This window comes from Pithys albifrons, chromosome 20 (genome assembly GCF_047495875.1).
Source record: "Pithys albifrons albifrons isolate INPA30051 chromosome 20, PitAlb_v1, whole genome shotgun sequence".
Classification (NCBI taxonomy): domain Eukaryota; kingdom Metazoa; phylum Chordata; class Aves; order Passeriformes; family Thamnophilidae; genus Pithys; species Pithys albifrons.
In genome coordinates, this window is record NC_092477.1 from 10,949,951 (window position 1) to 10,967,614 (window position 17,664).

Genomic DNA, 17,664 nt, shown 5'->3' on the forward strand with positions numbered 1-17,664 from the left:
TTTGGGAGGGAGTGTGCTGTGCCTCGTGGGTGTCTGGCTCAAGTGATACTGACACCTCTGCTGCTTGCAGAGCTGAGCTGACTGTCTGGAAGCTCCTGCCACTGTGACCTGATTTGGCCACAACCACGTTAATATTGGATTTACACTTTTCCTTCAGCTGCACAACAACCTACCCTGGAACCAGAGGTCAGCCCAGCCCTTGCTGCTGAGACCAGTGCACCTGTGGCATGGAAATGACTTCTGGCTTCTCTTGGGGAGTCAATATGTGCATTCAAACAGTCTCTGCAGTTAATGTAGCCACTCTTCTACATGGGGTTTGACAGCATTTACCACACCAGGCTGGGTTTCCCTGGCACCATTAACAGAAACACCCCAGCCTGGATTTAGCACCTGAAGCTTGTTTTACTAACCAAGGAGACAAGGTAGAAGCATCATCACTCCATGTCAGTCTTTCCAGTCTGTGGAAGAAGATAAGTGGCTGCAGAGGTCAATCTGGCCCAGCAAAAACCTGAACAGCCCTTAAACACCAAACCTGGGAGGGAACCTGAACTACTTGCTTAAAACAACTCAGGTTATAGGTGGATGCCACCAAGCAGTAAGTTTGGAGGACTGTGGTACCTGGCTCTGCACACCAACACACACCCAAGCAGCAAAACAATGTTTTAGTGCAACCAGTTGCAGTGATTCCCTTTGCAGTTGGAAGGAGATGGAAATAGGACCACGATGGACTGTGGAGTCTCAGCTGAGCAGCAGTAATTTGCTAAACTGAAATAACTACGTTGCTTTAAAGGATATAACCCATATTCTTGACTAATTAGCACACAGGCCAAGGTTAATATATAGAGCTCAACTGCCAGTCACCTACTCCATCCACCAGACCACCATCCCCCCACTCCCAGCCCTGTGGAGCAGCAGGAGGTGATGGGGAGACAGGTGAGGTCCCTGCCAGCAAAGGGCACATTCATCTTTGCAGATGGAGATGGTCCAGAGGTGCCCTCCTGCCCCCCATCCACTGCTCTCCCTGCATCTCAGATTGGAACCTGCTGACAAGTTGCTTTGCAAACGCTTTGCAAAAAAGCCTCCTTGACTCTGGATTGCCAAAATTGTGCTGCTTTCTTGAAACAGACTATTATTTAGACACCTACTTGCTCTGAGCACAGCGATGTTTTAAGAGGGAGCTGAGCAGATGCAGCACCTTCACCAGGGGTGGTGGTGGTGACGGTGAAGCTGCTGGTGGATCTGTGCACACCCATCTCCATCAGCACCCATAACACATCCAACCTGCACATAAACAGCCCTCGCTGCAGCAAACACCCAGATCTTAATTATTATTTACTCTACTCTTGTAATGCCTGAAGGCTGCGCTTGAGATCAAGGCCTTGTTGTGCAAGGCACCCCACAAAACATGAAATCCTGGCCCTGCTGGGGCAGGGAGGGTTCCTGGGGCTGGTACCTGTGGCTTTGCCATCGCAGGGATGGTCAGACACAGCCCTTCTCAGAAGAGTTCAAACAGGTAAGACAAAAATCACACGCAGAGGCAGAAGCAGCTTCTCCTATCGGCCAAAAGCATCTGGTACCTGCTGCTGTGAAGGGCAAGATGAAACTACACCCTCTTTGGGGTTTGCTTCACATGACAGTGCCCTGAGAATACTGGGATGCAAATGGCTTTGGATAGAGGCAAAAAAACCCTCCTGGGACTTTCCTGCACACCCCAGGTTGCTGCACCTCCTGCCCCCAAGCACACTCAGTGCTCTCACTCTGTGCTGGCTCTCCAGTCAGGGCTGCAGGAGGTGGTTCCCCCCCTCCTCCAGCACAATGAGCACTGCAGGGAACTGGAACTCCCCCTCACTGGCACAGGCAGCATGATCCAGGATGGAAAAGTTGGATCCATGGGGATGGTCTGGGGCCCTGCTCTAATTGCACATCTCCCCAGGAAGCCTCCCCAGCAGTCCCTGCACATGGAGCACTTCGTGGGCTCAGCTCTGCCAGGTCTGGGGCTGCAAGGGGAGCAGCAAAGAGCCGGGGGCTCTGAAAAACCATTATTTGGGCTTTTTTAGACTAATTGGTGTTAATTGCCTTGGGAGGCTTAAAAATAGCACTGCTAATGGGAACCATGGACACAGGCTGAAGGTGAGGTGTGAGCAGAGGCTGTGATGGCCACATTAGCCCCGACACAGGCTGTGCCCTGCCCAGCAGCCACTGCCAAGGACAGGGACACCCTCTGCCAGCTGGGAATTGCCTGCCTGCACCTCCAACCCTGACAGCCCTGAGCCTGCACACCCAGACAGGGGCAGAGGGACCCTTCCTGATGCCACGGTGGGTTTTATCGTGACAGCTTCAAGAAACAGTGTTTGAACCTTCCTCATTTCAGGCTCCTTTGGTTTATGGATTCACATCCTTCTCCCAACTCCTGCATCCATGGAGGACCCTCAGCCAGCTCCCAGGGAGCCTCAGTTTCCTGCACCCACTCAATGCAACCACAGCCCAGACAGACTCCCAAATTCTGCTATCCTCAATCCAGAGAGGATTGCACCGGATGGAACCACATCCATCCAAAAGCAGCAGCTTAAGGAACAACCTGTCACCCAAGGAGGGCACTGCCCATCAGTGGCTCCTTGAACTCCCCTCCCTGACCACAGAGGAACTCTGGGGATGGAGCTGTGCTGGTGACAAGAAGGCAGAGGGGTGACCTCTGGGCAGGAAGCCCCAGTGGCTGCTCATGGGGTGGGGGTGATTTGGCCTCCCCAAAGCTGGGGAGTAACAGACAAAACCCAAACTTGTCCCAAGGCTGAGCTGTGTTTGTGTCCTCTGGGGGAGTCTCTGGCCCTGCCCAGCAGCTGGAAACAGTCACCATCAAAGATAAGGCACAGACAAAACTGGTCTGGTCCTGCAGCTCCTGCACTGCCACAAGTCTGCCCTTTAATGAAACCCAAAATACATAACACTGGGGTGCATTTCCTCTTTTAAAATACAATTTAGACAAACACGAGTTATTGGCATAGAAAAGATCCTCTATGTAGACCCACCAAACAGGAGAAGATCACACAGTTTAGCAAGCACAGCCAGACCACAATCCCTTCCCAGCACAGAGACCTGCAGGATCCATCAGGTGCTCCCTCACACACCAGATCCCACCAGTCATGGCTCAGAGACAGTTGGGGAAGGAAAACAAACACAATCCCCAGTCACCAAAGGCCCCTGTGTCATCTGGTGTCACTGCAGCTCCAGGGATTTCAGCAGAGTTGGGGTGATTTACATCCAAAGAGAACCTGCACTATGATTTATTTCTAAGCTCTTCTGGCATGTGCAGTGTAATAAATGCCAGAGGCCGGAACTGTGAATGTACAAAGTGCCCCAGGTACAGAAGAGAGCTGAGAAATGAATGAAAAGTTTCAGGTTTTGAGAGAAATCAAACACTTGGAGCTTTATTGCTCTGGCTCTGGCTTCAATTCATCCTTTTTTTTTTTTTTAGTGCTGTTCTCTTTAAAGTGACAGTTTCTAGGAAATAGTGAGTGTAACATCTCTTTTACTGTCTCATACCACTTGATGGCTGACAGTTTGCTGGGAGAAAAGGTTGTGCAAGGAGGAGAGCAGACCTCAATTATGGCTTTAAACTGCCAATAACTGAAAACTCTCTTCCAATGAGTCAAGGCAAGAAAAATGGATTTTGGTAGCTTGGTGAGTCAACTCCATCCCTGACCACTGGCCCAGCAACTCACAGACCTTCAGTCTTAACCTCCAACAAAGGACTGCTGGGGGACAGACCTTGGACAACCAGCTCAGGTTTGACCTTCTTCCTAGAGCAGATTCCTCTGGTAAGAGGCTCTTTCTTACAGTTTTTTAGCTCTGCTCAGTTGTGGATGGAATATGGAATCTCAGCATGCTTTCCTACAATCCCCTGATCCTCATCCCAGGGGATCTGAGAAGCACCCAGACCCTGGGGGTCCTTGGTGTGACCCCTGCAGAGCCGAGGGCTTGGCCACCATCCTGCACATGGGACAGGCAGTGTGTCCTGTTTGCTGCGTGGGGCTGATGCACAGGCTTGTTTAGATCCTGCCTCCCATCTCCCTTCCACACAGCACAGCTTTGATTCACAGCCTGACCTGGGAAAACAAGGGACAGGCAGAGGGGGAAAAGGCAGAAAGAGGGTGTGCAACCAGCGAGAATATCCCAAAGATGGAGAGACAGGGAGTTCATCTTTATCTCTGGGACTAAATACTGAACCATCTCCTTGAGTATGAAGGAGACTGGCCAGCAGCCCACAGTGCCAGCATGTGCCCTGCCCACACCAGGCGTGCCAGGGAACACAGGGAAGTTTCCTCTATCCTAAGTGGTGACAGGGTCTCCTTTCTACTTAGTCTGAGCAGCCTGGAAGGTAATTCTGGCTTTGGCTCCAACTGTGCACGTTAGTCTCCCTCCCAAACCACCTCTGCATGAGAAAAAGGGACTTAAAGAAGGAGGATAAAGCCCTAAGCCTCAGGCAACAGCTTGGGCAGCTCCAGCCCTGGAGCTGCCCCTGGGAAGGGTCGTGTCTGGGCTCAGTGCCCCTGGCATGACACTCCTGCAGCAGAGCCAGGAGGGCAGCTCTGCCCTGCCTCCCTCTCACAGAGGCTCACTGGATAATTACAGAGAAAACCAAGGCAAATCCCAATTTTAGTGCCATTATAAAACAGAGAGGGGGAATTCATTACCTGGCAGCTGTTAATATTTAAGGAAGAAACTGATAATTTGCCTCTGAAGCAATGAATGCAGCAGAGGCAGCACAAGCCAGAAAATGCTGCTGCCTCCCCCCACCTTCCCCTGCTGTCACTTTGCAGAGGTTTTCTGTCCCCACATTTCTTTCCCTGCCTCCCATGCCAGCACCAAAGTCCCATGGAGGAGCAGCGTGCCAGGCAGGGCTCTGCTCTGCAAAACCTCTGGGAGCTTTGGCTCTGGCCCTGCTGCACCTCTGCTCTTTACACCCCTCCTGGCTCCTGCAGCATCAGACCACCTGAGTCAGGGCACAGAAGCTAAAGAAGGGCCTTACAGCTTAACACAGACTCAAGGAAAGATGGGTTAGACAATTTAAGATGACTCTATGGAGATAACCAGATCCCTGGCTGCTTCTCCAGACAGCCCAAATCCCTGGAAGAGCCTCCCAGTACCTGCAGGGCTTGGGATCTCCAGGCTTTCTGGTGCATCCTGCCTCCAGCCAGGAAACAGCACAGCCTCCCTGCTGGGTCTGGGTCTGCCCAGAGCACTTTGGAAGGTCCCACAAGCTGAAGAGGAATGTAAAACACCCCAAGAACAAGCTCAATGTTTACCTGCTCGCTTCCAACAGGACTGACACCAGCACAGCAGCCTCCAGGGGTCATAGGAACAGGCTTGAATTTAGCAGCACCACCTTCCCTCTCTCCCTGGCTCTGGCTTCTCCCTTTCCCTCCACTCCCCTTGCTCTCACAGCACGTTTACACCAGAAAGTCCAACCGACACTAATGGCATAATTATACCCCTGCAGTTAAACAAACATCAAGACTATAGGACAAAGGAGGGTGTGTTTTGCACTGCCCTCCTTGCGGGAGTTCACCCATCAGGGAGATGAAGCACCGACCAGCCCGATGTTAACAGAGAGGGAAGATGCACAGACAGCACAGAGCAGCAAGGGCTGCCTGGTGCAAACCCCGTGTTCCAGCTCCTGAGGGACTTGAAACTATCAGTTTAATCTTTCAAACAAGACAACCAGAGAAATGATGCTCTGGGGCCAGAAGCCCCAGAGGCTGATACATCCCTGCACCCCGGGGTCCATCCAGCCCATTGTGCGGTGCCCAGGAAGTCCCAGGGGAGTGATGAGCACACCTGACACCTGAGCACTGCCTGGACAACGGGGGGTTCAGCAGGGACAGGCAGGACCTCCCTGCCATGGATGCCAGGCTGCCGTCCCTGCCACTGTCCCCAGCACTGAACCTTCCTGCCTGTAGGTCAGGCAGAGGGTCTACCATGAGCATCCTGCAGCCCAACAATCCCCCAGTAAACCATGAGACACAAAACCACCAAAAGAGCTCTGGCAATCTGCCTTTGGGGCGGGGAGTATGATCTACAAAATACTCTTTTATGGTTGCTTCTCACTGTAATCATAAAAAAGGTCTTATAAAAACATTAGTCCTAGGGAATGTCTGGTGATGCAGCTCGAAAATGGTTTGGTGTCTAAATACATCAGCATCCCATCTCTGCAAGTCGTCACTGCCATCAAACACAGCTCCTCTTGCTCTTGACTATAAATGGTCTGTGCTGAGGACAGGGTGGGGGACAGGTCTGGAGAGCTCCCTCGAGCTGGTGCACTCTTTGGGAAGGGGAACTGGGCCATTTCTAGATCCCCAAGGAGGGCAGAGGAGGGGGTTTCATCCCTACCTCTCCCCATGGTTTTTGCTCCAGCTGTTTGACCTTGATCCATTGAAGTGCTGTAGCCTTTGTACTCTGGCACAGGCAGAGTCCCACTGACCTCAAAAACTTTAGTTTAGTGCTGACTTTAAAGACGAGGCCCAGATTTGGGGCAGGTCCCCAGCCCCTCCCTGGCAGTCCTTTCTGGAATACACAGCCCCTTTCTTCTATGGATCCTCTCCTTTTTCCACAGTGGCTGTTCTCTCAGAGAGGAGGGTGAGGGACACAATCTCTGGTATTTTTGAAGTGTTAGAAAAATCCCATCCTTCCAGGAACCTTCCAGTAACCCCCTAAAACACATCTCTTACCAAGTCAATCACGAGCTGGAGCATCATGACCTTCTCCACAGCAGAGCAGAGGGGTTAAATTTATGAGCAAACCTTTGATGTCTGCAAGCTTCATGTAGGACAAAACCTCTGCTTTGATGTTCATTTTAAAGGAGGAAACTCAGAAGGTGTGCACTGCACGAGTCCCAGGGATGGATTTAGAGGGACTCAGATCTGTCTGTCCACAACAGCAGGCACAGGGACCGAGCTCTAATGCAGCTGCTTTTACTCGGGGCTCTGCTGCAACGAGCAAAAATGTGACCAAACACGTCTCAGCCTCACCAGCTTCTCCCAGACCAAACCTACCTTTGCTGTGCCTATGGAGAAGAGGCACTCACAGCCCTGAGTATCCCCGTGGGAGCTCCACACCGGAGCCCAAAGGGGGACAGGACCCTGCCCTTGCCTGTCCCCAGACCCAGGCAGTGCTGGTCCTTCTCCCAGTGGGGAGACCCCCCACTTCACGGGGTCACGGGAGGGGTAAGGAAGCCCCTCCGTGCCCCACCAGCGACAGGACCCTCCTGTGTGAGCCCCACGTGCAGCACCAGCCCCTGGCACAGCAGTGGCAGGAGGGGGAGGCACAGGGAGGGCCCTGCCATGCTCTCCTACCTTCCGCAGCACCTGGGCCATGGCTTCTCCTATCCATCCCAGCATCCCCACGGCTTTGCCAGCAGGCTCAGCCCCTCTCTCCGTGCCCGACAGAGCCGCCAGGAGGGAAAGGCTCCTCTCCATCCCCTGCTCACTTTGTCTCCCTGCACTTTCCCTACCTCCCTCCTCTCTCCCGCCTCCGCCCATGGGGAGTTTCCCAGCAGCTCGGTAATTAGCACCATCATCACCAATGCTAATAACAACCACCACAGCTCCTGCCATCCAAAGCTCGAACAACCTCAGAGCCATCATCACGCCTCTGTAACCTGCCCGGGGAGGGCGGGGAAGCAGCACTGCCCCATCACACGGAGGGAGAACAAGAGGCAGTGGATAGAATCATAGAATCACAGAATCGATTGGGTTGGAAAAGACCTCCGAGATCATCAAGTCCAAACCTTGGGCCAACTCCAGTCCCTTTACCAGATCATGGCACTCAGTGCCACGGCCAAGCTCAGTTGAAAAACCTCCAGGGATGGGGAATCCACCCCCTCTCTGGGCAGCCCATTCCAATGCCTGAGCACTCTCTCTGCAAAGAATTTTTTTCTCATCTCCAACTTCAATTTCCCCTGGCAGAGCTTGAGCCCATCGTGCCCCCTTGTCCTATTGCTGACTCTGAGCACTCCCAGGACCTCCCATCCCAGACCTGCCCACTGCAGAAGCCCCTTGGGAAGGAGGTCAGTGGCTGTGCTGACAGCTGGACTTATCCAGGGATTGCATCACTCCACCTGGGAGTGCTGGGATGAAGTTTTGTCCTGGGAATCCCTGCACACAGCCTGGGTTCCCCTGACTGTGGGAGAGCAGCACACAGGACCACGTGTGCAGCCTGAGCTGGTGGGACAGCAGGATTGTGGAACCCCATAAAAGCACCTCAGATCAACCACTGGAGATCACCTCTAATTAAGGACTCGTAATGGACAGCAGAGAATTTTTGCTCTGAGCACTCACAATCTGGGAGTCTTCTCTGAACAGCCTGATCAGGAAAATCTTCTCTCCCATTTGGGAGGGGTTTGCTGTGTTTGATTAATAAAAAATCCCGTGGATGGAAATTGCAGCTTTTCAAAAAAACCCACCCACAACCAGCAGCCCCCGGTCAGAGGGGACACCAGCAGGACACAAGGCAATGGGTTGCTTTGCTTTTGGCAAGACAACATTGCCTTTAAACATCCTGAGGTCTGGGCTGTGCTGCAGAGCCAGGCTGGCAAAGCTGAGCTGGGAGCTCCACACACAACAGGATTCCCCTGAGGTGACCCTGCCGTGTCCCCCAGAAGGACCCACAGACACGTCTTGTCATGGCCATTCACCAAACCCCACTGGCACTGCCAAGAGGTCACCAGTGGTTGGCAAAGCCCCACAGGACTTATTTTAGACACAGCCTAAGGATCCACAGCTACACTCCTAAGGAAAACTTTTTCCTGGCTCTTGATGGAGCGTGGCTTTTGTTTGGTCTCTGGCTGAATGTCTGAGTTAAAAATACAAGGCTATTTCTGGCAGAAGTGGGTTTTTTCTGCCTTTGTATTGCCTTGTGTGCCCCCAGTGCTGCTGTCTCCTTTCTGGCTCAGATGAGCTTTGTTTTCCTTCTCGATGATCATGTTTGCACCGGTGAGCAGTAGGAAATGCTTTTCCCATCAGACCACTTCCATGAGCACTGTTGGGAATGAAGAATCAGCTCAGAGAAGACTGAAAAAACACCCACTTGGTGTAAAGATCCTGTCTGTGGTGGCCAGAGAACTGAAAATCAGGAATGTCTGTGGTAAAAAAGGGATGTGTACACACACCCCTGCACACAGGTAGAGCAGGGTATGTTCTCCCCATGATCCACAGACCAGGAACAAAGGAGTCAGGGCTATAAACACACTTTCAAGCATCCCCACTCCACAGCCACGTTTCATCCCAAGCTCTGCAGCTCAGACCCAGCATGAAAATATTTAATTTCACTTTTCTTAAATGCCAAGAAAAAATAGGCCTGTCTTTCCTGGCTTGGATTTATTCCATCTGGAATTGCTGCATAATCAGGACTGTGATAGTGTGTTACAGACTCAGTAAAAAGCAAAAGCCTGAATACTTCCAAGTACCATGAGATCATTGATCTTCCCTGTTACTCTTGGTATCTCCTGGCAACAAGCTGAGGACTTGGGGCTTCTCACTTGAGATCACAGAGTTCAGTTATCTCCAAGCCCGCTCCCACGATCCAGAAACATGCCATCATTGTGGGTGTGATCCCTGTCTCCAGGACTCAGAACAAACCCAGCACAGCTGCAGGAAACCTCCCCAGTATTTGTGTTTGCCGCGTGTCACAACAAACATCGACACAACAGGAAGGCAACGACCCGCAAACAGCTCAGTTATCAGGCTAAAGACATCAAAAAGGCACCTGGGGAGCTTTCCAGGACACGGATCCACCACCACCATCCAGGGAGAGAGCACAGGCTGAGTCAGAGCTCCCTAACTCGGGACCTGCTGCCTATCAGGGACCTGCCAATCCCCGACATGGGGGCAGCTCCTGCTCTTGAGGAAATGAGCTCCACCTCCACTGCTTCCAAAGAGAAGCTCCAGGACAACGGTTTCTATCATCTCTGCCTAATGAGTGATGGGTTCTAAGAGACCACTCTGCACACCGACCACTGTGATCAGGAGATGAGGGGGAACACCACCTAAGGTCCCACTTTTGGCAAAGGCAATCAGCACTTTTGGCTGCTCATCAAAGACCAGAGGAGGGCTCTGTGTCCTGAAGGCAACAAGTCCAGTCATGAGCCCCAGGAGGCTGTTAAATCAAGCTCAACAAAGCAAGGGGTCCAAGTTGGTGTGTTTTTCTGGAATTCAAGGCATCACATCCCAACAGTCTCAGGAAAGTTCAGGTCTACATTCCTGTCCCTCAAGAGAAGGTTCCAAATATCACAGTTAAATACCAATCTCCCATAAACCAGTTTGTGATGGCACCATTGCTCTGTTAAATGGTCAGTGATGCTGAGGCTCAAAGAGGCAAAATATTTTGCCTACAGCTGCCCAAGTTGCCAACAGCAGAGCTCCACACAGACTCTGTTTTCCAGCCAAAAGGCCCCTCCTGCACCAGGTGAGAAATGAATGAAGAACAAACATGCTCTAAGAAACTCCCAAATCAGCACTGGAGATAAAAATCATCTTCCTACCGACTGTGACACCTGGACTCGGACTTCACCAGCATCCAGAGGTGGTGCACTTGGCCCCTGGGACTTCCTCTCCAAACTGGAATGGTGCTCCCGGTATCTCCTCGTCCTCGCAGGCAGCGACAAGAACTCCTTTCCCGAGATCTTCAGGTCTCCCACGTGGTGGCTGTCCCCATTCTGGTCCTTGGGAAAGCAAGAAACAGTCACTGCTCCACTGGTGTGTCTCAGGCTTGCAGGGCTATCTGCTGGCACAGATCCATGGAGCAGGAGAGCACCGAGTGGAGTCTGGATGGTGGGAGCTGCCACTGACCAGGGCAGGGCTGAACCAGGACATCTGGTCTGTCCCTGCAGTGTGTGATTATAATGAGTGGAGAGGAACCATCACCCAAACAACACACAGTAGTCAACTCCTCCACAGGGATAAGCAGCATCCTCTTAAAAGCCCCAGGTGTGCAGGTGGAAGCAGGGTTGGTTTCTTTATGGGCACAGGGAATGATGGATGACAAGTGCAGAAAGAGCCACTGCTGTGAACAAGTTCTGGCAACTGCATCCCTAAAATCCTCTTTTAAATAGAGTGGCAAGCCCATCCTGCCCAGGAGACCAAACTCTTGGCACAGGTCCCTTCACTGTATTTCCACCTCTTCCCAGTGCCCAGCCCTGGAGCAGCCCATGCTGAGCCATGGATAACCCAACCATGCCCCAGGAAAGGATGCTCCACAGTATTTCCCACCTCTAGGATTTGGCTCCCAGCACAGACAGAGCATTGCCTGCCTCAGTGTCTCCCACTGTCTACAGCAAGAAGGAAACCACTGGGGAAGGGCCCTATAAGGCAGATGGATGGTTGGAGTTTCATCCCTCTCTTTGCCAATCCTCACACCAGCAGGACAGAGGGGCAGAAGGGTAATGTGGCTGCAGCAGAAGGTTTGGAGCAGTCTCCCTCCTGCCCTCTCTGCTCCCCTAAATGCTTGTGCTCAGTGCTCCCACTGACACACATAGGATTATCACTCCCAGATAATGTGTGGGGAAATGGAGGTGGCAGAGATTCCAAACAGGAGTAGTGAGAAAAAGTGAGGAGAGATTCATTTCCCTGGATGCTACTGATGGTACCAGTACAGCTTGAAAAGCAGCCACAAGAATATATGTCAGAACTAGAAACTGCCTTACAATGCCTTAGTTGGAGCCCTCAAACTGCTCAGTGCATGACAACCAGAAGAGATGACTCAATTATGGCATGTAAGCACCTTCAGGGTGAAACCCAGCATGTGATAAAGAGATTTCAGTCTGGTATAGAGAGGAATAAACAAGAACCAAAGGCTGGGAGCTGCAGCCAGAGAAGATCAAACCACGGAAAAGGGCACACGATGGAGAGAACAGGATGAGCAGGCAGAGCATTCCTGCAATCTGCTGGGACCTTCAGAACCACCGTGGGGACTCCCTGGCAGACACACTGCCCCAACACCCGACTCTGCAGGGGCACCGGACAGAGGTCCTGGCCTGTGTGGTAACAGAGCCTGCTGACTCTGATGGCTGTCCCTGGCAGAGAAGGTGGGCAGAAGGTGAGACAATGCCATAAGGATGCTGGAGAGATCACAGTTCAATCCATTGATTTACTCCTTACAATCTTATCACTCCCACCACAGCAAGCCTGAAGCAAACAAACCTTTCCCATGGCTGTAATCCCTTCTTTCTACGAGCACAGCAGCACAGAGGAAGGGGAATTGCATCCAAAACACTGTCTCAGGTAGAGGGGAACTCACACACACCCCACAGGACCACACTGCAGGAGCGACAGGAGTGTTCACACCTGACTCCACAGCTCCTGCTTATTCCACCCTCCCCATAAAACCCCTGAAATCCATAACCCTGTCTGAGCTATTGAATGAGGCTCAGCTTTCACAGCCAAGAGCAGGGAACCAACAGCATTAACAGCATCAGCAGCAAGTCACACAACAGCAAAGCCCCCCAGGCAGCCCCTCTGGGCTGTGCTGCTCTGCTGAGGACACACAATCCAATGTCCCCTGACACTGGACATGGCTGTCCCCACCATGGACACCCCAGGGATGGAGTCACACTGGTGAGAGCAAGAGCCAAAATGGCCAAGGGGCAGCTGAGAGAATTGATCAAAACACATCAGGGCACATGGAATTTATTTCCCAAAGAGAGTCAATTCAGGGAGGAGCTTTTGCCTCGTCTCCCCGGCGCTTACTGGGATGTTTAGGCACCCAAATGGTTTCTCAAGCCTCAGGTTGTTTCCCACTGACCATTTACACCCACCTGCAGCTTGGGTGAGGTTTTTTCTCCCTGTGACAGTTCTGTAGAGGGGAAATTCTCACTGGGATGCTCGTGAGAGCTGTGCCTGGAAAGCACTGGATGGATGTAAATTATTTGTACCAAAGACATTTCAAAAAGGCAGAGCTCGGCTGCCTGCCTGGAACGGGCATGACTGAGCCCCAGGGCAGCACCAGTGCCTGCTGCAGCCTGAGCAGGATTTTTTGAAAGACTTAAATGATCCCTGTAGCTGGAAAGGCTCAGTGCCTCCCAGCTGCTGCAGAAACAGCTCTTGCCCTGGGGAGATGGAGAAAACGCTGATCTGCTCGGATGTGACATTCCCAGCAGCGAAGGGGAGCAGAGGCAGTGGAGCTGTGGATCCTCAGAGGCCCTGGCACAGCCCCTGTGCCTCCTGCAAGGCTCCAGCTCCTGGGGCTGCCCTCTCTGTCACTCCACCAGGGTGACAATGCACTGGGATGTGCCACCAGCCCCTGCAGGGGCTGAACCACTCACGATTATCCTTCCAATAAAGGGCTGCTTTTGCAAAAAAGCACAAAAGTGGCTTTTCAGCTTTGAGTGTTAAGTGCCTTTTTAGTTAGACCAGCTGTTCCTCTCCTCCAAGCTCTCTAGAAACCCTCTTTGGTTAATCCCATTGACTCCAGTGATATCTGCTAATTGCATATTTCCCTGCAAATGAAGCCAGTCAACAAACCAGTTGGAATCTGTGTACAGATTCCTACTGACACTTCATCTTTGAGGCCAGACATCTTTGCTTACCTTTTCAGAAGGGAACTTGAGGAGGTCTAAGCTGTCCATGCTGTTCCTTTGGAGTCTCTTTGGCCTGGCCCCTGCAAAACAATTCACTCTCACATCAGGGGGGTGTCACCCACCAACAGCACAAACCTCACACAGAGAAAACTCAAACCATGGCAGAGCCTCTGCTCTGGTTCACTACAAAGTCAAAGGGGTGGGATGTTGCAGCTGTGCTGGCCTTGAGATTCAAATGTGGGGGTTTTCTCCACTGTTTTGGGTCTTTTTCAAAGCACTTTCCCAGCACAGTCAGCACTAGGTCAGGCTGTGGAGGCTTTCCCTGCTGAACCAGTGCCCAGATCACACTGCGACCCTGATCTCAAACACGTCTCTGGAACTCAGGAGTTACAAACCCTGCTCTAAACCACAAAAATCATGGGGCTGGCATTGAGAAAAATCATAACCAAAATATAGTTTAATAATACATCTGTGGATTTGTTGCTTTATCTTCATGTTTTTAAAACCGAAAGAATGTTTCTGAGACTCAACTTTGAGCTTTTCTCTATAGACACAAGGGCTGGAAAATTAAGTGAAGGAGCAAATATTTTCTAACTATCATTGGGTCAGACTTAAGGGGAACAAAACCCTGCCTTGAACCTGACAGAGAAATCAAAATTTGGCAGGACTCATGGTATTTATTTGAGATTTCATAAAATTCATTTTAATGTAGTATTCCAACAACAGCAGTGGGTGAAACAGTTCAGCTCTAAATCCTCATTTCCAAACCCTCTTTATCTTCACAGACTCCCTCCAACCTGCTTCCAGCTGCTCCTTCCTGGCTGACAAACAGCCAGGATTTACAGAATGGCCCTGGGATGCCTCCACCACACCTGGGAAAACTTCTGCCTTTCCTCCCTCCTGCTCCCCTTCCCTGATCTTTCCTGAAGGAGAGTTTGGCTGGTCCCCACATGACACCCCACACCAGCAACACCGTGCAGGGCAGAAACCAAAGCTCTCCATTCAAAGTCCCATGACAACTTCCAAGCTTCAGGGGAAACCCTGGGGGAAGGAATGGATGTGAATGGAAAGCCATCTCCACTCTCAGCTCTGAGAACAGAAACCACAGAGCTTTGTGTGGTTCCTGCAACAGCAAACTCACCAAACCCAACCATTCCCTACCACCACCAACAGCACCCACAGACCCTGTTTGAGCCCAGGTTGCCACAGAGCTGCTCACTGGACAACTGTAACAGAGAGGAGGCAGAAAACTCATAAGTCAAGACTGACTGTAAGGAGAATATGGGAATTAAATCGAAAAAGCCTTCAGGTAACCAGGGATTCCTGCAGGAACACCCATCCAGTTCAGCTGGGGCTCCAGGGATTCCAGCAGGAACACCCATCCAGCTCAGCTGGGGCTCCAGGGATTCCAGCAGGAACACCCATCCAGCTCAGCTGGGGCTCCAGGGATTCCAGCAGGAACACCCATCCAGCTCAGCTGGGGCTCCAGATGCCACCACAGCTGTACCCAAACTGCACCAAGGACACCACTGCTTTGAAATTCCAGCCTTGCTGAGCCTCATGAGATGTGAAACAAGCTCAGATCAGCTGGGACTTCACCAAGGGTTGTGCACACACATCACACCTTGGTTATAAGTGACCTAAAATTAACATCTCTACCCCTCACTGCCCTGAAGTGATTTCTTCCTGCAGCCACAAAGACTCAAATAAGCAAAATACTTCTGCATGTTTCTGCCTCTCTACTCCAAAAAGCACATCAGCACCACCTTCATTTTAAGGTGACTCATTACTAGGTTTGGAGTTCAGAGGGACTGACATCAGGGTTGGTGAGGAGGAGCAGAACAGGTATTGATGTGAATACACAAGAGAGTGATGATGAGCAGCGTCAGTGCCATCAAACTTCACCCTCCTCCCCAGTGCCTCAGAACACTTAGGTTGGAAAAGATGTCCAAAATCATCAAGTTTAACCTCTGACTGATCACCACCTTGTTAATTAGACCACAGCACTGAGTGCCATATCCAGTTGTTCCTTGGACTCCTCCAGAGATGGGGACTCCACCACTTCCCTGGGCAGCCCCTTCCAGTTCCTGACCACCCTTTCCATGAAGAAAACTCCCACAGCTCCACCACACTCCCACCATCAGCAGCATTGAGAGGTGGCTGTGAGGCAGCACAGCAGCTGCCAAATGGGTGAAGGGCTTTTGGCTGGTGCCACACCAGTCAGGTGTGGGGAAGGCAGAGGGGGGCTGCTCCCAGTGGCTCCCAGTTATGCCCCATGACATTGTGGACATCACTGGGGCTGCTCATGGCTCTCAGCTTCCCTCAGAATAACCCACAGCCTCAGCTGGGGAGCAGAGAGGTGGGGCTGGAGTCAAAGTCACCTACAAACACTGAGCAGAGGCAGGTTTGGGGTTCAGAGCAATGCCCAGGAGGTGATGCCAGCCCAGCCCCTGGGACCGAACTGCGTCACGCCACTTGTAACAGCCACTTCCAGGAAAGCAAGAAAGCAGCAGAGTGTGTCCCATTAGATAAACACACACCATTTCCAGCGTCTAAAGAGTCGTTAATTATACACCTCCGCCCCCAGGTGCTTTTGTGTCTCCAACAGCTCCAACTCTGGCCAGCAGCCATTAATCTCCGACCTGAGGGAACCTGCCCTCCCCCTGCTAATTTAACAGTCAGCTGAGGCTGCCCCAGCAGAGCAGCTCCTCTTTTTCACTTGTTTTGATGCTGGTGTCTTCCACCGTGTGGCTTTTACACAGAGCTGAACTAAGAGAGGAAGAAGTTCAGAGTTACAAACAACTCCAGCCAACATCCAGCTAACTTGGCTGTTTCTTCCAGGAGAAGCCTCAACCAGTGCTGGGGTGAAACGCCGTCCCTGCTCACCACGAGCTGAGGAGCACCATCAAAACAAGCAGCAGGAAGAATTAAGAGGTTATCTATCACTCAGGGCCACCAGAAACTGGACCAACACAGGCAGTTTCTCCCCTTTACTCCACACCAGGACAGCAGAGAGGTTTCTATACTCACAAGTGCCCCACGACAGGAGGAGTCCCGTTAACTTTCTGTCTCCAACCAGGACATTCCCTCAGAAGGCTCCAGGTGTAACTTCCAGCCTCCCCCAAGGTGTTTTTCCCAGCAATATCGACAGCAGCACTTAATACCCAGCAAAAGCTGAACTCTGCCTCTTCCTCCCCAGTGCTGATCCACAGCAGCAGCAGCAGCAGCCCTGGATGTGAAGGGCTGAGCAGCTGAAACCTCGGGGCTGTTCCTCTGGAAGGTTTTTTCCCATCTCTCCAGCATTTATTGGCATGTTTACCAAGCCTGCTGCAGAGTAACGGAAAACCTCAGGGGCATTTCTAAATGCTCTCTCTGTCTCCAAGGTTTGCTGAGGTCTCTAATAGAGCAAGTTGAAACCTTCTTGTGAACATCAGCTGAGCAACACTCCTGACTGGCTGTATTCATGCCCTGTTTTCCTGCAGCTCCTTGGATGTTGTTCTTTTCACTGCTCAGGGGTGTTGTTCCTTTTTTAAATATTTTTTTTCAAAATCTCTTCCTCCCCCACTCCAATCTCAACACTGTCATGAACCAAGGGGATTTTTTTTAACTTTTTGCTTTTGCCATTTCATTCCTGAGGTGAGTTAAACGGTTTTCACATTTCTGTATTTGAAAACTTGAAGAAGGAGTCACCTCCCTCCCTGGAAGGGAGTAATGGACTCCAAGGAGGGAGAAGTTCACTGCAGCAGAGCAGAGGGTAATGCTCTGTGTGTGCCTCCATGCTTGAGACACCTTGGCTTCCCTCACATCCTCCCACCTCACAAATACTCACTATTTTTCTCTCCTTGGGACACTAACCCAACATATCCAGACCAGATGCCCACCTAGATCCACCTTTTTTCCCCACTTGCATGGATGGGGATGGACCCTCTGCACATCCTTGTGATGACATGGATACAAGAACCTTTATGTACAGTCTCTCCTTCAGCCAGAGGTTGGGACTGAACCCTCCCTGCTCTCCTTGGGCTTCTTAAACTGCTCAGTGCAGAACTACCTGGACCCTGCATGTCTGATGGAGAGGCTAAACCAGAGCATGCCAC

General features: G+C 51.6%; 1 protein-coding gene across 5 annotated transcripts in view; it reads right to left on the reverse strand.

Moving 5' to 3' along the window:
- Window positions 1–17,664, reverse strand: part of GPSM1 (G protein signaling modulator 1) — a 69,331-nt gene that overhangs the window by 11,801 nt on the left and 39,866 nt on the right. For 2 of the 5 annotated variants that reach the window (XM_071574088.1, XM_071574087.1), the window contains exons 10-11: window positions 13,577–13,647; window positions 10,535–10,714 (exon numbers count right to left, since the gene is read on the reverse strand). In XM_071574088.1, the coding sequence (XP_071430189.1) occupies window positions 10,535–10,714; window positions 13,577–13,647 (251 nt within the window). Of the gene's footprint in view, window positions 1–5,303; window positions 5,669–6,725; window positions 7,222–7,349; window positions 7,508–10,534; window positions 10,715–13,576; window positions 13,648–17,664 lie in introns of those variants that run through there. The other 3 variants (XM_071574089.1, XM_071574091.1, XM_071574090.1) reach the window with 3 other exon arrangements.